Source organism: Schistocerca serialis, chromosome 9 (genome assembly GCF_023864345.2).
Source record: "Schistocerca serialis cubense isolate TAMUIC-IGC-003099 chromosome 9, iqSchSeri2.2, whole genome shotgun sequence".
Taxonomy (NCBI): Eukaryota; Metazoa; Arthropoda; class Insecta; order Orthoptera; family Acrididae; genus Schistocerca; species Schistocerca serialis.
Genome location: NC_064646.1, coordinates 361,251,483 through 361,275,916, shown reverse-complemented (window position 1 = coordinate 361,275,916; position 24,434 = coordinate 361,251,483). Strand labels below are relative to the sequence as shown.

Below are 24,434 nucleotides of genomic sequence, written 5' to 3'. Positions count from 1 at the left end.
TGGCCCAGGTTGTGAAGCAGCTGCTGAAGTTGAGCATGCCGTGCTCAGCTGAATGTTGTGCAACTGTGTGTTCAATTCTGTTCCTGGCTACTGTTTTGTGGTGACCAATCATTCTAGTGGACAGCTAGTGGATAGTCATACTGACATAAAAAACTGTGCAGTATTTACAGTGGATTTGCTATACAACATAACTGCTTTCATAGGTGGTCTTGCATCTGATTGGGTAGGATAAGCCTGTGGCAGGACTGGACTGGGACACACAGGGTAGATAGGTTAGGCAGGTCTTGCACCTTTAACTGAAACAGTGGTATGATTATTATTTTTTTTTTTTCATCAGTCTACTGACTGGTTTGATGCGCCCTGCCATGAATTCCTTTCCTGTGCTAACCTCTTCATCTCAGCGTAGCACTTGCAACCTACGTCCTCAATTATTTGCTTGACGTATTCCAATCTCTGTCTTCCTCTACAGTTTTTGCCCTCTACAGCTGCCTCTAGTACCATGGAAATCATTCCCTCATGTCTTAGCAAATATCCTATCATCCTGCCCCTTCTCCTTATCAGTGTTTTCCACATATTCCTTTTCTCTCCGATTCTGTGTAGAACCTCCTCATTCCTTACCTTATCAGTCCACCTAATTTTCAACATTTGTCTATAGCACCACATCTCAAATGCTTCGATTCTCTTCTGTTCCGGTTTTCCCACAGTACATGTTTCACTACCATACAATGCTGTACTCCAGACGTACATCCTCAGAAATTTCTTCCTCAAATTAAGGCTGGTATTTGATATTAGTAGACTTCTCTTGGCCAGAAATGCCTTTTTTGCCATAGCGAGTCTGCTTTTGATGTCCTCCTTGCTCCGTCCATCATTGGTTATTTTTCTGCCTAGGTAACAGAATTCCTTAACTTCATTGACTTCGTGACCATCAATCCTGATGTTAAGTTTCTCACTGTTCTCATTTCTACTACTTCTCATTACCTTCGTCTTTCTCTGATTTACTCTCAAACCATATTGTGTACTCATTAGACTGTTCATTCCATTCAGCAGATCATTTAATTCTTCTTCACTTTCACTCAGGATAGCAATGTCATCACCGAATCGTATCATTGATATCCTTTCACCTTGTATTTTAATTCCACTCCTAAACCTTTCTTTTATTTCCATCATTGCTTCCTCGATGTACAGATTGAAGAGTAGGGGTGAAAGGTTGCAGCCTTGTCTTACACCTTTCTTAATATGAGCACTACGTTCTTGATCGTCCACTCTTATTATTCCCTCTTGGTTGTTGTACATACTGTATATGACCCGTCTCTCCCTATAGCTTACCCCTACTTTTTTCAGAATCTCGAACAGCTTGCACCATTTTATATTGTCGAACACTTTTTCCAGGTCGACAAATCCTATGAAAGTGTCTTGATTTTTCTTTAGCCTTGCTTCCATTATTAGCCGTAACGTCAGAATTGCCTCTCTCATCCCTTTACTTTTCCTAAAGCCAAACTGATCATCACCTAGCACATTCTCAATTTTCTTTTCCATTCTTCTGTACATTATTCTTGTAAGCAGCTTCAATGCATGAGCTGTTAAGCCGATTGTGCGATAATTCTCGCACTTGTCAGCTCTTGCCGTCTTCAGAATTGTGTGGATGATGCTTTTCCGAAAGTTAGATGGTATATCGCCAGACTCATATATTCTACACACCAACGTGAATAGTCATTTTGTTGCCACTTCCCCCAAAGATTTTAGAAATTCTGATGGAATGTTATCTATCCCTTCTAGCTTATTTGACCGTAAGTCCTCCAAAGCTCTTTTAAATTCTGATTCTAACACTGGATCCCCTATCTCTTCTAAATCAACTCCTGTTTCTTCTTCTATCACATCAGACAAATCTTCACCCTCATAGAGGCTTTCAATGTATTCTTTCCACCTATCCGCTCTCTCCTCTGCATTTAACAGTGGAATTCCCGTTGCACTCTTAATGTTACCACTGTTGCTTTTAATGTCACCAAAGGTTGTTTTAACTTTCCTGTATGCTGAGTCTGTCCTTCCGACAATCATATCTTTTTCGATGTCTTCACATTTTTCCTGCAGCCATTTCGTCTTAGCTTCCCTGCACTTCCTATTTATTTCATTCCTCAGTGACTTGTATTTCTGTATTCCTGATTTTCCTGGAACATGTTTGTACTTCCTCCTTTCATCAATCAACTGAAGTATTTCTTCTGTTACCCATGGTTTCTTCGCAGCTACCTTCTTTGTACCTATGTTTTCCTTCCCAACTTCTGTGATGGACCTTTTTAGAGATGTCCATTCCTCTTCAACTGTACTGCCTACTGTGCTATTCCTTATTGCTGTATCTATAGCGTTAGAGAACTTCAAACGTATCTCGTCATTCCTTAGTACTTCCGTATCCCACTTCTTTGCGTATTGATTCTTCCTGACTAATGTCTTGAACTTCAGCCTACTCTTCATCACTACTATATTGTGATCTGAGTCTATATCTGCTCCTGGGAATGCCTTAAAATCCAGTATCTGATTTCGGAATCTCTGTCTGACCATGATGTAATCTAATTGAAATCTTCCCGTATCTCCCGGCCTTTTCCAAGTATACCTCCTCCTCTTGTGATTCTTGAAAAGGGTATTCGCTATTACTAGCTGAAACTTGTTACAGAACTCAATTAGTCTTTCTCCTCTTTCATTCCTTGTCCCAAGCCCATATTCTCCTGTAACCTTTTCTTCTACTCCTTCCCCTACAACTGCATTCCAGTCGCCCATGACTATTAGATTTTCGTCCCCCTTTACGTACTGCACTACCCTTTCAATATCCTCATACATTTTCTCTATCTGTTCATCTTCAGCTTGCGACGTCGGCATGTATACCTGAACTATCGTTGTCGGTGTTGGTCTGCTGTCAATTCTGATTAGAACAACCCGGTCACTGAACTGTTCACAGTAACACACCCTCTGCCCTACCTTCCTATTCACAACAAATCCTACACCTGTTATACCATTTTCTGCTGCTATTGATATTACCCGATACTCATCTGACCAGAAATCCTTGTCTTCCTTCCACTTCACTTCACTGACCCCTACTATATCTAGATTGAGCCTTTGCATTTCCCTTTTCAGATTTTCTAGTTTCCCTACCACATTCAAGCTTCTGACATTCCATGCCCTGACTCGTAGAACGTTATCCTGTCGTTGATTATTCAATCTTTTTCTCATGGTGACCTCCCCCTTGGCAGTCCCCTCCCGGAGATCCGAATGAGGGACTATTCCGGAATCTTTTGCCAATGGAGAGATCATCATGACACTTCTTCAATTACAGGCCACATGTCCTGTGGATACACGTTACGTGTCTTTAATGCGGTGGTTTCCATTGCCTTCTGCATCCTCATGTCGTTGATCATTGCTGATTCTTCCGCCTTTAGGGGCAATTTCCCACTCCTAGGACAAGAGAGTGCCCTGAACCTCTATCCGCTCCTCCACCCTCTTTGACAAGGCCATTGGCAGAATGAGGCTGACTTCTTATGCCGGAAGTCTTCGGCCGCCAATGCTGATTATTTATCAAAATTTAGGCAGTTGTGGGGATCGAACCCGGGACCCAAGACGTTTTTGATTATGAATCAAAGACGCTACCCCTAGACCACGAGCTGGTACACTGGTATGATACTAGTGGCAAAGGACTGGTAATGGGAGTGGCATAGGGGTGGGCCAGGATGCTGTGTAGGTTGATTGGGTGACAAAACACCTCCGTGGGAGGGGTCGGAAGGATTTTGGTGGGATGTCCCTCACTTCAGTACAGAATGAGATATAATCAAAGCCCTGGTGAATGATGTGTTTCAGTTGTTCCAGTCCATGATGGTATTAGGTGATGAGAGGGGTACTCCTTTGTAAGTGATTCTTGTGGGTGGTGGGAGGATTGGGAGAGTGTTATTATATGGCAGTGTAAGTATGTTTGTGGACTAGGTTTGCTGTGTATTTCCCATCTGTGAAGATCTTCATTGTAATGGGCAAAGGAATACATCATCCTCAGTGGCTAGGCTGTATGTGAGGGATTTCTTTGGTGTGAAAAGTGTGCCAGCTGCCTAAATGCAGGTACTGTTGGTGATTAGTGGCTTTAATGCAGAAGGAGGTGTGGACAGAGCCATCAGAGAGGTGAAGGTCAACATCCACCCATGTTGAGTAGAAGAAGACGAGGTAAAGTGGATATGAGAAAAGGTGTTGAGGCTGTGAAGGAATATGGATAAGGTGTCTTGGCCCTGAAACTAGATCATGAAGATATCATCAATGAAGATATTGGAAATTGTGGGAGGGTAGGAAGGTTTCCCCCAGTTGGCCCATAAACATGTTGGTATATGTAGGTGCCATGCAGGTGGCCAAATTTGTGTCTATACCTTCGCTCCAAAGGAAAAGTGTTTGTAAATCAGGATAACTTGCTCATTTCCAATATCATTTCCTGTGTCATTCCATCCCTACTCTAATGGATTCCTGCTCCATCCTTCTGCACCAGCTCACAAAAGTATCCCTTTTCCCAGCTAAAACAGGCCCAATTTCAGTCCTTAAATGCTGTCTAAATCATGGAATCCTCCCCCCTACCAGTGGCCTAGCCATAAAAATCCCCTTCTCTGGATCCCACTCTACCTTTCACAATGACCTTTATCTTTTCGGATTCCACCAGTCTCTACTCTCACATATCTGGCACTGCAGAAAAACCTTTTCTTGCCACAGGCATCCTAGAATCACCTCTACTCCCTCCACAAAATATGTGTAATCCTTACCACATGCATCTCTGAACTAGATACCCTTGCAGTCCGACACCTAGAGAAATGTTCCAGACACCACCTCCACAAATTCTCCAATCTGTTGACATCCTACTCTCACCTTGAGGCACCACTATCCATCATTACCTATCCACACTGTGAACCACCTTTTCAACACTTCATAGTGACCAGACATTGCCTAGCTAACCTCTTCAATTCATCACATCCTCAAAAACTCCCTTCTTATGCCCCACAAAATCCAGAACCCAAGGAAAGTCAAAACACTGTTATTCAACTTTCCATCAAGAACCTCAGTGCCACAGCAGTTTCACTCCTATCCAAAGGCCTCATCTTTAGCCCTACACCCAAGTTTAATTGTGTTGGAATTTTCAAAGACCTACTCTCCATCTCCCAGTCCTTACAATGGAAGCACTTCTTTGCCCCAATTCCTCCAACTAAAGACATTCTAATCCCAACATTGAACCTCACCTCTCCCAGTTCATATCACCATCCAAAAGTTACACTGTGCCCCTTGTAATAAATATTGCCTCCCCAGAACTTTCATACTTCAGTTGAAATGTTCGATTCCATATAAGTTTCTGTCTGACTTGATTTAATGTTTATACTTAAATTATATATTCCACATCTAAAGATAATTTTGCATGTACTTGACCACCAGAACACTATATTTCTGATAATATAATTTTATTTTTCATATCAATCCATTTAGCAACACTGATCTTGAACCATGAAAGTTAGTAATCACAAATGTTAACTTACATGAGTCAAAAAACTACTTTACAGTGAAACTAACATTGTTTTGCTTTAATTTTCATGTAAAGGTAATTTCTGTTTCTATTTCTAATTTTATTATTGGTAATTCAATCAACAGTTATACAAAGACAGGAAGCTGATAGTTTTCATATTCTCAAACTTTGCAACCTTCATTATTAATTATTAAGTGTATAATAAATAATAATATATAAATAAATAATAATGTGCACCACACAGCTTCAAAAATACTGAGCTATTATGTGAACACTCATCAAAACTATTCGAACATCTACCTTCCATTCATTATGTCAGCATAAAACTTGAAAATTCATAATATGACTGGATTCTCAGGACTTGACTCTCACCTTATGATATAGTATATGACAGGAAAGTACCTTCACCCTTTAAGGTAGTGAAACCTAGGGATGAAAGAAACAATGATTCAGTAAAATAAGTTTTTGAAAATGTTATGCGATGTTCAGCAGAGATTGAAAAGTCTTCTTCAGACAGGAAACACAGACACTTTCATACAAGCAAGCACACTTCAAGCACACATGATCACTATCTCCAACTGCTCCAGCAGAATTCTTGCCAGAGTGGCTGGAGTAGTGGTCATATGCACAAGAAGTGTGTTTGCAATTGTGAACTAGTGTGTGTGTTTTTCTTTGGAAGAAGAAGGCTTTGGCTGAATGCTCAGTGTGAAACAGTCCTTTCATTATACCTGCCCGCAACACAGTGTGTCAACTGTATAGTGAGTAGCAATCTATCCTTTTCATAATATTCATTATATTCCAACCTGGACTCTTTTCTATTGATTATTGGATTCTTTTGTATTGTCTGCACAGTACTACCTGAAGAGATTTGCAATCTGTCTGGCACCAGTAACTCACTTGTCAGAGTTCAGAGTGATACTTTCCTTTTTACTATTGCCTTCCTACAATATTACTACTTTTATTTCTGACTCTGCTATAAACTATCATTAGCCGTTAGTTCCGCCTGATGTACAGCTTTTCTATTTACTTGAACATAATTGACTTTGAATGTAATCAGATTCTAATAATACAAAATACTATACTGTGAATGTTTTTAGTAATACTAGAACATAAGCAAGCCAATGGCCTTGCCATAATGGTAACATCAGTTCCTGTCAGATCACCAAAGTTAAGCACTGTCAGGCTAGGCTAGCACTTGGATTGGTGACCATTGTGTATATTGAGCACTGTTGGCAAGCAGGGTGCACTCAGCCCTTGTGAGGTAAACAGGAGCTACCTGATTGAGAAGTAGTGGCTCCAGTCTTGTAAACTAACGTACAGCCAGGAGAGCAGTGTGCTGACCACATGCCCCTCCATATCTGCACCCAGTGATGCTTGTGGGCTGAGGATAACACAGCGGCCAGTCAGTACTGTTGAGCCTTCATGGCAAGTAAAGGAAGGTTTTGGTTTTAGAACATAAAAATAACAGTGGTTTTTTAATACCACTAGTTCTCAGACAAGACAGCAATACCTGCATCTGTAGTGTGTAACAAAATAATGTTAAAAACAAGTTAGAAATGAAAGTCTGTTCAGCAGTTATGATGTAAACAACAAATAAGCTGATGCAGTTGTTTACAGAGGACATGCTTCATAAAATTTCAGTGTAATAAGTATTTATATCAAATTACTGATTATTTCAAACTTGTTACCACAACTTGTCAAACTAAATTTTTTAATAAATCTTAAGAAAATTCATAAATTTCAATTGTAAATTCAATTATGTACTATTCTAACAACATTGAGAAAATATTTGTAATTGTTACATGTTACATGAGCATCAGTGGTGGTATCCACATTACATCAGTCCAGGGTCAAATTTTGTAACATGTAATATGTGTATATCACTATGTCAATAACTCTGTTAGCAAATGAAAAGTTGTGTCATATACATGAAAATAATATCAGCATCTAACATAACTGCTTGACCATGCAGAAAGAACCTCTATATTTTAAGTGAAGTTGTGTATTTCAGCAACCTGAGTTACTTCCATTCAATGAACTGCTGTATAAAAGTGGAGCATTTTTCAATATGTGTGTAAGACAGCATATGTTGGAACATCTTAACAAAGGACTTTTATGCTCTTTATGTATTTTCCTACACATTAACATCCCACATGACCAAAAGGATTATCAGTATTAAACTTCCCCAATTCCCGACCAGTTTTTGTTGACTTCAAATATGTTATCTCATTCCTTATGTATGTAGCAAATTATATCTGTGACCACAATTACTTCTCCATTGAGTGGAAAACATACAGAAATATCTGTGGCACATCCATTGATACTAACATCTCAGCCTCACATATGAAGCTGTTTTTGTACCATCCATAACACTCTTTTAGTCAACAAAACACTCACATGGTTCATATATGTTGATGATATCTTTAGACTCTAAACCCAGTACAAGACACATTCTCTTCTATTTCAGACAACCTCAACACCTTATTTCCTTAGCATTTTATTCTCTCCTATTTGGTTCAACCAGTCACATGGCTGGAGTTTGACCACTGTGTTTTTAGTGTCTCCTTAAAAATCTCTGTAGGTATTAAGCCTGCCAACCACAAACCTCACCTCCCTCCTATAATGTGGCACCAATAATTTATGGTACATCTATGGTGATGAGCAGTTCCTCTTACAATTTGCTTTACACATGCATAGATTAATTTTCCAGTAATGAGACGAATGATGCTAAGTATAAACAGATCTTATTAGTCTCACATATGGTTTAGTGTTATAAATGTCTCCAACAATATGAGAAAATTGAGTAATCATTTGACTGTTAGTACTTACTCAGATACATTTAATTATTTGAAATTTTGGTTTGAGATTTAAACTTCTGAGTTTTCTAGCTATAGGGTCTCACTGCGTGAAGAGTTTGACAGAGCACTGAAAGACCTGAGTCGAAACAAGGCCCCCGGAGTAGACAATATTCCATTGGAACTACTGACGGCCGTGGGAGAGCCAGTCCTGACAAAACTCTACCATCTGGTGAGCAAGATGTATGAAACAGGCGAAATACCCTCAGACTTCAAGAAGAATATAATAATTCCAATCCCAAAGAAAGCAGGTGTTGACAGATGTGAAAATTACCGAACTATCAGCTTAATAAGTCACAGCTGCAAAATACTAACACGAATTCTTTACAGACGAATGGAAAAACTAGTAGAAGCCAACCTCGGGGAAGATCAGTTTGGATTCCGTAGAAACACTGGAACACGTGAGGCAATACTGACCCTACGACTTATCTTAGAAGAAAGATTAAGGAAAGGCAAACCTACGTTTCTAGCATTTGTAGACTTAGAGAAAGCTTTTGACAATGTTGACTGGAATACTCTCTTTCAAATTCTAAAGGTGGCAGGGGTAAAATACAGGGAGCAAAAGGCTATTTACAATTTGTACAGAAACCAGATGGCAGTTATAAGAGTCGAGGGGCATGAAAGGGAAGCAGTGGTTGGGAAGGGAGTAAGACAGGGTTGTAGCCTCTCCCCGATGTTGTTCAATCTGTATATTGAGCAAGCAGTAAAGGAAACAAAAGAAAAATTCAGAGTAGGTATTAAAATTCATGGAGAAGAAATAAAAACTTTGAGGTTCGCTGATGACATTGTAATTCTGTCAGAGACAGCAAAGGACTTGGAAGAGCAGTTGAATGGAATGGACAGTGTCTTGAAAGGAGGATATAAGATGAACATCAACAAAAGCAAAACACGGATAATGGAATGTAGTCTAATTAAGTCGGGTGATGCTGAGGGAATTAGATTAGGAAATGAGGCACTTAAAGTAGTAAAGGAGTTTTGCTATTTGGGGAGCAAAATAACTGATGATGGTCGAAGTAGAGAGGATATAAAATGTAGGCTGGCAATGGCAAGGAAAGTGTTTCTGAAGAAGAGAAATTTGTTAACATCCAGTATTGATTTAAGTGTCAGGAAGTCATTTCTGAAAGTATTTGTATGGAGTGTAGCCATGTATGGAAGTGAAACATGGATGATAAATAGTTTGGACAAGAAGAGAATAGAAGTTTTTGAAATGTGGTGCTACAGAAGAATGCTAAAGATTAGATGGGTAGATCACATAACTAATGAGGAAGTATTGAATAGGATTGGGGAGAAGAGAAGTTTGTGGCACAACTTGACCAGAAGAAGGGATCGGTTGGTAGAATATGTTTTGAGGCATGAAGGGATCACCAATTTAGTATTGGAGGGCAGCGTGGAGGGTAAAAATCGTAGAGGGAGACCAAGAGATGAATACACTAAGCAGATTCAGAAGGATGTAGGTTGCAGTAGGTACTGGGAGATGAAAAAGCTTGCACAGGATAGAGTAGCATGGAGAGCTGCATCAAACCAGTCTCAGGACTGAAGACCACAACAACAACAGGGTCTCACTGTGTACAGAAAATTCAAACTGATTATGATCAGGCACTTTCATTATGGCTCGTATAATTACACCAGACGTAGGAGAAACATTACAGATAATAATAGTTCAAACATCTCCACCAGAGACAAAAGCACACACACCCTATCCAAAGAACACCGAGTCCACAGACAATTTACTCTGCACTTGGCAAGTAGCAGTTACTGGTGGGTGATGGTCATCACAGATTGGTTGTACTATGGGAAAAACAATTAAGCAAACAATAAAGTTGAAAGTTGTACTTCCATGTATTAATACAAAAACATTTTATAAATATTATGAACATGTTTTCAAGAAACAAAGTAAAAATTATAAACATATAAATTATGGGAACTTGTTTCTATTGTATGACTACAAATCAGTTCCTATTCTCATGTTTCCTATTGTTGATAACAAAAGTTTATATAATAAACTAGTAGAACTCTGAAGCTGAGCTTGGTATGAAATACAAAACATATCAACTAAAAAGTGATAATTTTTAGAAATTTTCTCTTATATTCCAGTGTTTTTACAGGTACTTATAAAACCAGAGATGAACAGATTTTTGAAAACTTACAAAATTTGAACATTCATTTAATAGAACACTAGATACAGCACTGTGTCTTGATAGATGTGAAACAGAATGGCTACTAACAAATTCGAAAACATAAACATTTTAATGCAAAAATAAAAATAAAATTACCACCCCTTTTTGTTAGTAGCTCATATGTCAAAAAGTGGAATGTAATGAGTATCACATGTTCCTTTTAATACTTCTTTGCCACAAACTGATATGAATTAAAGAAGATTAAAATTAGAAAATTTCCCTTTGGAAAATATTGATGGATGGAACAGACCATGACCCACATTAAGAATGAACTGATGATCAATGAACAGTCATCATAAGTGTGAGATTTTCTGTATACACAATCCTTTTATATGTTCTATGTAGAAGAAGAGTTTTCATATTCACTCTTTTATGCCTGTTAACATGTTTGTCATTTTCATTTTAATATGAATATAGGTCTGCCACATCAATCAGTCATCAATCTTATTCCATTCTATACTTTCCATTTATATTTTAAAAGAAGTTATTTTTAATATTCTTCAGCAAATCTGTTATTTCCTTTCAACATGGCATTTAAAATATTTTAGCCACATGGAATAACTTAAAAACTTCTGTAGTCAGAAAACTACACATCTTTCTTGATGATTAATGTGTGCCTTCTGATGTTTCCTGAGCTTCTCATTAATACACTGTTTCACACTAACTTGAACTTCAACATAGCTTCACAATGACAGTCTCGTTCCTGAGATCCCTCATTCTCATGAGACAACATGTATTTGAATCACAAAAGTATCTTGTTTCTAATGTGTCTGCTCCCTCCTTTGAAGCAACAGTTACAGCACAATGAAATACAGTTTCATGAGAATGGTTAAAACAGTTTCTTATAATCCCTCTTCACATAGAGTTTTAAAAGTTCAAATTATTTGTATAAATAAGAAAATTCAATGAGTTAAGTTCATGGGAACCATACACTCTTCATGTAAAGCTATAGCTTATAAAAAATCTTAAACAGAACATTTCTTCATTTGTTCTTCCATTCATAGTTGTATTATGGAACAATAACCTATAACATTGCTAACAGAGGTTTTTTTCAATCTTGGACCATATGAGATGTGTCATAAATTAAATCATCTGGAGACACAGAAATGTCATCTGCAAGTACCCTAACAACAGGAACATTGTTGAAAAGTGTTACAATGTGTCCCATCACAAATTCCAGCATCGCCAGTATAGGTTCTGACCATGTGTACAAGGACCAGATGAGGAGGCCATAGAAAATTGCCAACACTGTATGATGTAACCAGTATAACCTAGAAAGAGAAATATATTATCTGTAAAATACAGCATTTCCAAATACAACTAAAACAGTGTTTATCATGAATATACTTAAGAGTGAATAATTTAGTTTAATCTTATACAACCTCAAACAACACAAACTGAAACAGCTCAAAAGAAGTGAAATACAATAATGTACTATATGAGGATGTTGTATGTTTGAACACTTTTTAAACATTTGCCCCTTGTCCACCTCAGAACGGAAATTAAATAAAATTTTTTATTCCATTTTCAAATGATACCACTCACTTTTTTTCTAGAAATTATAAAATTTACTCATGAAAAGTAAGGTTTTACAAATGTGAAAAAATTCCAGTCATTTTAAGTGATTCTACTGAGGGTGCTTGGTGAAACATTGTGTATTGTATTAACTGAATGAAACACTTCTTTAGACTTGTTTGGCAAAGTTTAGTATTGGTGAATGGCAGCATTGTGCACTAGCAAATGGGCTAGTAACCCAAAAAGAATACAGGAAAAAATGTTGTGAAACAATGCTAAAAAATATAATTCTAAAAGCAGCCATTAGATTGAATCACTGACCATGAAACGTGTTCATAGGTACACAATCCTCAAGGTACAACACCTTCCCCTAAATTATATGATTATTGTAATATTTTTTTGTTTTTCTAATGGATAAAAAAACTAAAATGAAATTAAGAAATTTGCAGATTCCTATTACAGAAACTTATTGATATATTTTATTGAAGTTAGATACATCTATAAATACCAAATATGCTCCAATTATCAATCTTAATTGATTTGAAGTCACAATTGCAGACATCATTTGCGAGGTGGGTAGTTCCAGACTGTATGACCACCTTTATATATATAGTGATCCCAATGTGATCCATAACAGCAGGATCATAATTAAAATAAAAAATGTCATGTGACGAGGGCCTCCCGTCGGGTCGACTGTTCGCCGGGTGCAAGTCTTCCAATTTGACAGCACTTCAGTGACTTGTGCATCGATATGGATGAAATGATGATGATTAGGACAACACAACACCCAGTCCCTGAGCGGAGAAAATCTCCGACCCAGCGGGGAATCGAACGCGGGCCCTTACGATTGACATTCTGTCGCACTGACCACTCAGCTACCGGGGGTGGAAAACAGGATCATAATGAAGCATGATCATAGTTATGATCAAGAAGCATCTTTCCCTTAATGAAATGGATCTGTTGTAATGCCTAAAATTGGTCTTCCTCCAAATAACATAAGCAAAAATGACTGGAAATTAACTGATTAATACACCAAATGATGTCAGTTATCAATGGATAATACATATTCTCTAGTTAGTGTTTTCATTGTATTTATTCTCTAACAGAGGTCAGTATCATCATATTACAGCCTTAATTATCATTTTGATCCATTTTATTTTGCATTATACAGTTATCATTTATAATGTTTACCCATCTACCCATACAAAGATTCTTATACTGACTTACGACATTATGTTGTTCAGCCATAAATTCATTATTCACTCTCTCATCATTCTTTTTCAGTACTATCAGTGACGAATGAATCTTTCATTCTGTCCGCCAGATTATGACTTAAATACCTTCCCTTCCTTTTGCAGATTCATTGAAAATCTGTTTTCATTGTACATGCTAGGTCCTGCTTGAAAATTTTAAAAACCTGGTTTTCTTTCTTACATGCTGTGTCCTATAAAGGCTCTTTTGCATAGCTTGCACAACATTGTGTTCTGGGAGAACAGGTATACTCAAGGATGGATTAGGAAATCCACCTTGTGTTTACTTCAAACCTTATGGTCATTCCTATGTTATGACATAGCTAATCAGGACTGTATAATTTCTTCAATCTGTTCACTACCTTCTATAAACAGTCCAAAAAATTTATATTTAATCACAGAATAAGTGATTTCTTCCTACTCACTGCACAACATTCATTCTAAGTGGCAGAATGCTGTAGACTTCTCAAGTGAGGAATGAAATATAAATGGAAAACAACAAGCAAAATTAGATTACATTTATGTCACTGGCATGCTGGATATTTAATACATGCCATAAAATTTGTTGGAAGAGGATTATGAAAAACTGTTACTGGACTGGACTATCCTTTATGACTTATCAGTTAAGCAGACATATTTTTCTTCTTTTTTTCTGTTTTCATCATGTTATGCAAATCATATCACAAAGCCTTTAGATTAGCAGGTTTTTTGTGTGTGTATGGACCATAATTGTAACCTCAATAGCTCTCAGTTTGCAAATACAAAATACTCTCTCAATGAAAAATATCACAAAGAAATTTGATTTCAGTTTGAGGTTAATTTCATTATCTATAAGAATCTTCACATCACTGGCAGAAATCAGTTTGATTATTTATTTGTCATTCACTGAACTATGTAGTCCATTTATCTTGTAATTGATCTATTAGGAAACTTGTTGTTGTTATTGACATTTACACAAATATGTATTGTATCTATCTTGTATTATTATGTTATAGTTCATATCATTTGTCATGTTGAAGTTTATATTATTATTATTATTGTTATTATTATTATGTTTACATTGATGACACCAATTGCATGTAAATATGTTCAACGGTGGAATAAAACATTTGTATTTGTATTTATTTGTAATACCTTACTGCTTTCTGTCTTACTCTAAGGAAGAGTGACAGATAATAAATAATTTTTCTTTCTGCTACTAAATTTAGGAACTCTCTCTCTCTCTCTCTCAAACACACACACACACACACACACTCCATTATGTGAACTTCATTTAACAATGTATATGGAATTCTCAGAAAGGAACAGACACTCTTACTATGTCATGTGTTGAAGTGCGCATCATCTTGAGCTATTGTACCACAGTGTCCTTCTTCATTTTCTGTGTTACATTCTCCTTCTCTATGTTTAAATCTATTAATGTGATCCCTTTTCTATCTGTACACTCTTCTGTTTGAAAGGATAATGAGTATACTCTTCTATTTGAAAGAATAATGATACCAATGTATGCATTTTTCTTATGTGGCTTCTTCTATTGTTTGTTAGTCTTTGTCAATAATTGAAACATTTTTGCAATATGTTTTATTTTGATGGTTCAAACAGCTCTGAGCACTATGGGACTTAATATCTGAGGTCATCAGTCCCCTAGAACTTAGAACTACTTAAAACTATCTAACCTAAGCACATCACACACATCGATGCCCGAGGCAGGATTCAAACCTCCAGCCATAGTGGTCGCGCGGCTCCAGACTGAAGCGCCTAGAGCCGCTCGGCCATAGCAGCTGGCCTGTTGCATTTTAAGTCAGCTTTTAGTACCATCACTAAATGATTTGCTGATCTTTTATCATTTGTACACATGTACCAAGTTACATGTTCATATTCTTTTTCCATATGTATACGCCCATTCATATGTTCAATTTTTACATTTTCCTTGGCATGCAGAACTGAGGTTTTGGCAAGTTTCTCAGTGATAAGGTTCCCTTATGCTACTGTAGGTGCATGACCACAATCATCCATTCTGCCAACCTGCATTGTGAAATTACATTAGTGGGCGGTTGCCATTGGATGCTACTCAGTTATATGTTTTGAGCCCTCTCCTTTCGTGTTATTACCCTCTTTCCCTATCACTGTTTTCTTTATTATTCTCTTGAGGTATAATTTTTGCTGAATTCCTCCAAAAGTACCAGATTTTCTCTCCATCTATGTATCCACATGCTATGAGACATATCACTTCCCTTGAAGCAGTGTCCAAATTAGTATACTTTACTCTTGTGTTTATGGTGCTGGCTATGGTATTTCTTTTGTATATAATTAGTTATAGAATCACAAAGTTACACAGATTTGAATGGACTTTTCTTTGCAAGCAAAGCTAATATTTCATGAATAATAGAATATCTATCATGTAACAAAATGGACATGCAAGTATATTGCCAATGGCAATTCCCCAATTTTTTTATGTTTTACTGTAATTTGTACCATATTTTTGAGAAGAAGTGATGGGGGTTATGTGCTCTTTCAAGAATTGTCAGTTTAGCTTTCATTTTATAATTTGTTTATGATGATAACTTGCAAAAATTTTCAACCTCAGATTTTAATAATATGTCTTTGTATATGATTTGTATGTGTCTAGATACTAGTTTAATTCTTGCACTTTTTGACTCGTATGTTGATTGTTCAATAATTTTATACAAACATTTATGATAATTGCATCTTTGTCTTTGATCTCTTCTTTTTTGCCTAAATAACTCAATAAGATAAAGTTTTATTGGTCTATTTTTCCCAAATAATGAGTCAAACCTAAGTGTTTAAACCTGTATTCTATTTACTTATGCATGTCTGCTGAAGTCACCAATGTTCATGCAAAGAAATGTTTTAACAAGAAAAGGTGAAAAAAGGGGCTAATACACTGCAGAGAATCTAATGATATGGTACTTAGGACACAGAAGGGATGAAATAAAACTAAAGTGATGTCAGGTTTGAAAATGACAGTAAGCAATCACTATGAGCATAAAACAAAGACAGCAAAGCATAAATAATTACCAAACACGATCATGAACTTAATTTTACTTGTTATTAAACTCATACACACATGAAAGACAATTGAAGTATTGTGCACTGAGACACTATCCAATCTACTAATGATGCTAAAAATATTGTTATGGAATGTTATAATACTATTTTGTTCACTATTAGAATTTTACTTCTGCAACTGATTAATAATCATTTTGTTAGTTTTGCATTGCACTGCTATGAAATGCCACATAATTAGAGTGATTTGATTTTCTTGCACTAAACTAGTGTAGCAAATGTGTGACTATTTTTTTCTTTTCTTTTTTTTCACATAGGTTCAACTGATAACTGTGAAATTTACAAATATAAACATTGCTATGTTCTTTGTAGGAAAGACCTTAATTATGTTACTTATGCACAAAAAAATAATGGACAATGTTTCAGTTCAATAACGTAATTTTTGTTAAGTAAATATTATTGTTGACATGTCACTTACATATAGATTGCATATTTGAACTTTCAGAAAATTGTTTTTCAAAAATTTAATTATTTCTGCATTTTCTTTTTTTTTCAAAATTAAGCTTTGGGCAGTTCCATTATTTTGCTGTCAGTCTTTTGCTCACATTTTCATGCTTACAAAATTCTTGCTGGACTACATAATGAAACTGCTCGGTGCACCTTATTTCATCACGTATTGTAGAATAAAATACACTGTTAAATATTCAAGATGATCCAAGAGAATATAAATTGCACACATCTCAAAATAAACCTGATTTCCTCTCAGAAGATGAAGAATTACTCCACTAGACAGAAATCCAATAACTAATTCACCTTACTGCAAATGAGCACTTCAAGTTACATAAAAACCATTAATTTTGTAGCTTTACCAGCACTTCTCATTCTAATATGAATCTTATAAGCAAAGTATATTTTTGCAAAGTTTGTAATGTTTTAACGCTTTAAGTGTTGCAGCCAATAGAGCAATGAGGGAGGTTAGGCTGTGCAAGACACAGAGATGCTGTGTACTCACATGCAACCGCTTTATCAGCACCTGACAGAGTCTGAAGGGGCCATTTGGCCAGCTGTTTGAATCATGCAGTATCCACATTTGTGAGGCATTCAGATGTGATTGTGGCTTAATGTTGGGCAGCATGGAAACATGAGGGCAGGCATATTAATAAAAAAGGTTATGGTTAACCATGTCTGACTGCCATAAGAGAGGATTGCCACAATGTGCACCAAAAACTTTGTAACCCCTTCACACCAACAACTGTCTCCTAGAACAAATGATGATCAACCCACAATATCCTGTGTCATTTTGCACAATTGACCACACAGCAGCCAGACTTTAAAGTTACTGTCCCATGTATAGGTTGCAGTTAACACCACAACACAAATGACTGCATTTGGATTAGTGCAGTGACTAAGGGGCATAGACTGCCCATGAATGGTATCACATTGTGTTTAGCAATGAAGCATGGTTCTGCACTATCCTGGATGATGATTTTTGGTGAGTATGGCAGTGACTTGGGAAGAGATCCAGTCCTTCTACTGTTTTTGAGAGACACAGTGCTGTTACCTTTGGCATAATCGTGTGGAGAGCCATTAGGGATGGCTTCAGATTATAGCTGCTAGTGATTGGAGGAACTTCAGTGGCAAAAGGGTACATCACAGACACCCTACTTTCTCATGTGTGACAACGTATCTCTATGAACTATCTGCATGATGTTGAAGTATACCTATGGCCAGTAAAAAACTCAGATCTCTCCACAACAGAACATGTGTGGGACTAGCTTGGACATTAACTCCATCCTAGTGCCAGTATCTGGGATATTAAGGACAAGTTACAACAGTTGTGGACCATCTTGCCTAAGGAGATTGTACAGTTGCTTTTTGACACTTTTCCCAAAAATAATCAGTGCATGAATCCTGGCCAGAGGAGGTACAATGTCATATTGATAAGTGGGTTCATGGTGCCAAATTCTTTGTGTATTTGGATTTATTTTGTAATGATTGAAAAACATCATGTAGCCTCTCAACCTGTGAAATTTCATTTCATTTCCTCCTTGCCTTGTAGTTGCTTCACCTTCTTTTATTGGCAGTGTATAAGAATGTGTGAAAGCAAAGTTAATTATTTAAAACATACAGTATATAATAATTATCAAAAGCTCATTATAGAAACAATGTGTTATTATTACTTTTGCTGCTGTATCACTGGCTCATTCTGCAACCCTGAAGGCTCTTTTTCATACTGATGTTCATGATACATAATGGCATATAGTAAAATTAAATTACTTCATCAAATATATTTTAAGTTAATTAAAGTTCAATGAGTTATGTTAAGATACTGTTCAACACTAGGTATTTAGTGCATAATTAGAGGAATATTTATCATCCTCCTAGATGTTCTTGTAGCTAGCTCTGGCTCTAATTTTAATTTGGGTCATACTGTCAGGAGACGATAGTGGTCAAGTTTGTGTGAGCTGTGCATGTAGGTATTTGTGAGTGTGTTTTTCTGTCTGATGAAGGGCTTCATCTGATCACTAATGTCTAATAGTCCACTATTAATTGCACCTGTCTGCTGATCAGTGTCTCTTGTATGTGATGAGTATCAATTTATCCAAATAGTTATATCATTATTTCATTCCAGATTTTCCATTGCCAGGCTGTAATATAAATACCTACTTTCTCATGTGCCGTTGAGCATTGGGCAAATTTTCTATGTCTTCCTTCAGGATATATAATTTTGCCCCAGTAATTGCTTTTCTGCAAAAATCAAACCAATCAATTGGTTTTATATCAGTGTAAAATGTTTCACGATCTTCAGGAACCATAGAGTCAGCTAGTGCATGAAGCCTATCATTGTAAAATAACCATTCATGCACCATGTAGTAACTCAGCATTCCTTGACCCACTTGCAAACGATTCTGTACATTAACCAAGCTGCAAAAATGTTTCAGTCATTAGTAAATATTCAAATCAAATATTGTGAGACAAATAAAGCAGTGACAGAATTTGTGAAGACTGTTAGACAAAAAGCATACATTCCATGTAGGCTTTCACGGCCGGCGTCTTTATCAGTAAACTCTTCCGGGCTAAGTTGCCGTGGTCGATCTGTAGAACTTCTTCTCCCTGACGTTTCGTTCTCAACTACGGAGAACATCTTCCGAGGTGAGTCGACGACTGGCTGCTAGGAGCTGGGGCCGCCGCTTATATAGAGATCGTAGGGGGCGCCACCACACGTCACATGGCGTCGATGTGCAGCTATCTCTGGCTATCATCTGTTCTCTCGATTGCAGGCAATCGATTGTCATGTGACTGATGCAACGTCGACCGCCATGGATAAGATATGGCGGTCGACGTTGCATCAGTCACGTGACAATCGATTGCCTGCAATCGAGAGAACAGACGATAGCCAGAGATAGCTGCACATCGACGCCATGTGACGTGTGGTGGCGCCCCCTACGATCTCTATATAAGCGGCGGCCCCAGCTCCTAGCAGCCAGTCGTCGACTCACCTCGGAAGATGTTCTCCGTAGTTGAGAACGAAACGTCAGGGAGAAGAAGTTCTACAGATCGACCACGGCAACTTAGCCCGGAAGAGTTTACTGATAAAAAGCATACAGTTTTGAAGTTTCATAGTGTTAACCTTCACTAACAGAAGAAAGACATGGAATATCACTTTTAATTACCAAAATTATCATCCTGTATTAAACTTTTGAAATTTGTCAAATAAAGCTTTAAGTAATGATATGAATATAATATAGGGAAACATTCCACATGGGAAAAATATATCTAAAAACAAAGATGATGTGACTTACCAAACAAAAGCACTGGCAGGTCGATAGAAACACAAACAAACACAAACATACACACAAAATTCAAGCTTTCACAACCAACGGTTGCTTCATCAGGAAAGAGGGAAGGAGAGGGAGAGATGAAAGGATGTGGGTTTTAAGGGAGGGACAGGTATACACTTGCGCGCATGCACACGTATCCGTCCACATGTGTGCAGGCACAGGCAGACATTTGTCTGTATATACTGTCCTTTTTCCCCCTAAGGTAAGTCTTTCCGCTCCCGGGATTGGAATGACTCCCTTAAAACCCACATCCTTTCGTCTCTCCCTCTCCTTCCCTCTTTCCTGATGAAGCAACCATTGGTTGCGAAAGCTTGAATTTTGTGTGTATGTTTGTGTTTGTTTGTGTGTCTATTGACCTGCCAGTGCTTTTGTTTGGTAAATCACATCATCTTTGTTTTTAGATATAAAGCTTTAAGTAACATATGTAAGCATATATACAAGAAGAGATCGAGATGATGTTTCAATGCTTAGCTAAATAACTGCTCTGCATTCATCAAAAATTATGGAAACAGTTATGAACTCCCTAACTTTGTATTGTCAAGTTAACTTTTTCTGATATTAAACATGCAACCTTATTCAGGTAGAAAAGTCAAACAGTATCTCACTGGGTAGCATATAATACAGATGAGCTTAATGCAAATACATTTTAACACTAACATTAGTGGATTCCATGGCTTACTGAACTGGAATCTAATGTTGTGATGGCATGTACTGATAAGTCCATTTTGATCATTCCTTTAATAATAGAGTGACTAGAACACTTAAAAATTAATATTTTGTAGGCCCACCTAGAAAAATGAAAGTTTCTTGTTTCTGCAACATATGATGAAGATGGAGGTGTCACTTTAAAAAATAGTGAGCATGTTTAGTAACATCACTTTGCTAATATCAAGAGAACAATATTGAACATTCGTAATGTTGATAAAAATCTTAAAGCTTATATTATGTGACCAAATCAAACTTTTTTCAAGGTTTAAAAGAAAGATATGACGGGGGATCAGAAAGTAATACACAATAATCTTTTTCACCCCTGGTATTGCAGCTGGAATGTTGAAATTTCATGATGATAGAGTTTGAAGTTTATGTTACAGAGGATATTTAGCTTTCATGTCCAACTCTAGTGAGAGAAGCCTGAATTACAAAAAGGTGGCGCACATCCTACTGTCATGAACTTGTGAAGAGCATTAAAAAGTGGGCCAAAGGGCATAAACCTAGTGAAATTCATGGGGGCATGTGTGGCATGTATGGAGATGACTCTATGGGCCATAGCAGTGTCTACAGGTAGTGTACATTCCACGAAGAGTGTTGTGTGAACCTTAGTTATTTGCCACCTTCAGGCAGTGAATAACAGCTGCAATGTGACAGAATGTCTGAGCCATTGAGGAGGCAATTTTGAACGATTGGCATGGGCAACTGTGGACCTTATCACAGTAATTCTACATTTCCTTCGGTGTAGTGTATAATATTGTTTGTAATGCATTGAAATTTTGTAATGGTAGCGCTTGGTGGGTACCTAAGAAACTGACAGACAACTACAAGGGCCAGCAAATGATGACAAGCTTGGCTCACTTAATATATAATGCCAAAGAAGAACATACCTTTATGAAAGGAATCATCACTAGTAACGAGTCATGGCTGAAACCAAGCAAGTATCTATGGAGTGTAAATATGCTGATTTCCCAGTACAAAAAATGTTTGAAGTGACTCAATCTGCTAGGAAAGTGTTTGTGGCAGTGTTCTGTGACATGCATAGTTTGTTACTGGTGGACTTTTCATAACTTGGAACCATTGTGAATGCTGCAGCTTACATTTAAACTTTGGTTAAATTGTGTCATGTCCTTCGTGACAAATATCACAACATTAATGCTGATGGTGTCAAATTTCTTCATGGAAGTAGTCTCTTTCATATTGCTGTTTCTGTTCATGAAAAAATTGCCAAATTTGGGTGAGAGTGCTCCAGCATCCAACATATTGTCAAGACCTTGCATCATCAGACTTTCATCTGTTTGGTCCCATGTAGGAATTCCTGGTTATCCAATGGTTTGTGACAGATACAAAAGTGAAATCAGCAGTCTGCAGATGGCTATACTCCAACCAAATGGACTTCTACAAACAGGGCATATAGAAACAGGTACCATGATGGAAGAAGTGTGTTGGGAATGTTGGTGACAATGAAGAAAAATAGGTACAAGATATAGATTCATTTGTGATTTGTTTTATTTTGTTACCCTAAAATTATTGTGTGTTACTATCCAATCCTCACTCATATGTTTGCCAATATTAAATGTCTTGACTCAGATAAATATAAAAAGAAACTGACAGGATTTTTTGTATTACACATCAAATAAGCTTCTAGAAGACACGAGACTAAAGAGAATCTTGAGAATGAAACGAAAGTTGTCAGAAAACAGGAATGTAAAAGATGGTACATTAGTAAGCACATATCCAGCTTCAGTTCGAAAATGATAAAGAACAGAATGGAGAATCTTTGTGAGAAATGAACAAAATCAGGAATTAAAATAATAATACCAATAAAGCACAGCAAATGAGTCAAACGAAAGTGGGAGGAGGAAAATAAGTACATAAAAATAAAATTTCTGAAAGGAGTGGCTGATTTGTGTTGAAAACAGGATATTTGCAGAATAAGAAGATATAATGGAAAGCAAATTCCATTTTTCAAGAGAAAATAGTGCTGTACAAGAGGATCCAAATGTAGAGTGTGATATATTGTTGTGTAGCAGGTAAGATGTGTACAACAGATACCGTCAAGGGCCACCACCACAGTGGCATAAGTACATGCTTGGCAGTTCACAATTTCATACATCAGCTTCCAGATGGCGCACACAAACACAAACCTCTTCCTGCCTCTATGCAAGTTCCTTAAGTGTGTTGTGTACATCCATGTGACACAAACACTTAGAGAAGCCTGAACCAGCTGTTAGACAGTTCCGTTCAGTGCCTGCAGCCCACTCTGCCCAGTGTTTTAAGACTAACTTCTGACTTATTAGCAGCTATTTTTGGAATAATTGGCCTGCATAGTGTGTCTTAATCACTTTTATCAGTTATAGTAACAATATCATAGAGTGACAGCAAATGTATTAGAGATACCATTGCGTTATGTTTAGGACATCAAGTGCCACACCTCAGAGTGTACCACTAGGTACTATTTTATAACATGTGCTTAATAAATGTTGTTGCTTTATTCCCTATTTTTTTGCCACAAATGTTTACTTAGCAAGTGTGCAATCAGCCAGTTTCAAGGAACAGTAGCAAGGAAATACATTTCTGCTAAAACAAATGCTTGGATGAATTAATAGTAGCATTCAGTTACTATGTTCTAAACATGAAGCATATACCCAAGCCTTTTGAGTCATGTCTTAGAGCATGCAAAGCAATTCACTGCTGGATTTACTTAAGGTATACAGTTTGACTAGGGGCAATCATGGATTTCAGTATTTTATGGTGGCCTTTGCAGTGAACACACTATTAGTGGTGAATAGTGTGACTATTTTTTGATATAGCAGAGCTTTAAATGTTTTTGTTAGTGATAGTGAAATGAAGCCCAGTTGACAGTTGTGTCTGAGAACATTATTTCTCACAGTGATATCACAGACCTTCTGTTACAAAAAATGCACCTAATAGTTGATGCCAGTGTTTGATGTTGTTGTGGTCTTTAGTCCAAAGACTGGTTTGATGCAGCTCTCCACACTACTCTATCCTGTGCAAGCCTCTTCATCTCTGAGTAACTACTGCAACCTAAATCCTTCTGAATCTGCTTACTGCATTCATCTCTTGGCTTCCCTCCATGATTTTTGCCCCCTATGCTGTCCTCCTGTGTTAAATTGGTGATCCCTTGATGCCTCAGAATGTGTCCTACCAACCAATCCCTTCTTCTAGTCAGGTTGTACCACAAATTTTTCTCTCTTCAATTTTATTCAGTACTTTCTCATTAGTTACATGATCTACCCATCTAATTTTCAGCATTCTTCTGTAGCACGGTATTTCAAAAGCTTCTATTCTCTTCTGTTTATCACCCATGTTTCACTTACATGCTTGGCTACACTCCACACAAATATTTTCAGAAAGGACTTCCTGACACTTAAATCTACACACGATGTCAATGTAGGAAAGCCATTTCCAGGAGTGTCAGGCATCACAGGTGGAATGATATATCCTGAACCCACACTGACAGTGACTAAGTAGGATTTTGGGTTTGAGAAGCCAGGCAAGATGGTGAGTCACCA

General features: G+C 37.2%; 1 protein-coding gene across 2 annotated transcripts in view; it reads right to left on the bottom strand.

The window, feature by feature from the left end:
* Positions 1-10,465: 10,465 nt before the first annotated feature.
* Positions 10,466-24,434, bottom strand: part of LOC126418840 (fatty acyl-CoA reductase 1-like) — a 266,538-nt gene continuing 252,569 nt past the window's right edge. For both annotated transcript variants that reach the window (XM_050085819.1, XM_050085818.1), the window contains 2 exons: positions 19,016-19,273; positions 10,466-11,827 (listed from right to left, as the gene is read on the bottom strand). In XM_050085819.1, the coding sequence (XP_049941776.1) occupies positions 11,608-11,827; positions 19,016-19,273 (478 nt within the window). In that variant the 3' untranslated portion in view covers positions 10,466-11,607. The remainder of the gene's footprint in view (positions 11,828-19,015; positions 19,274-24,434) is intronic.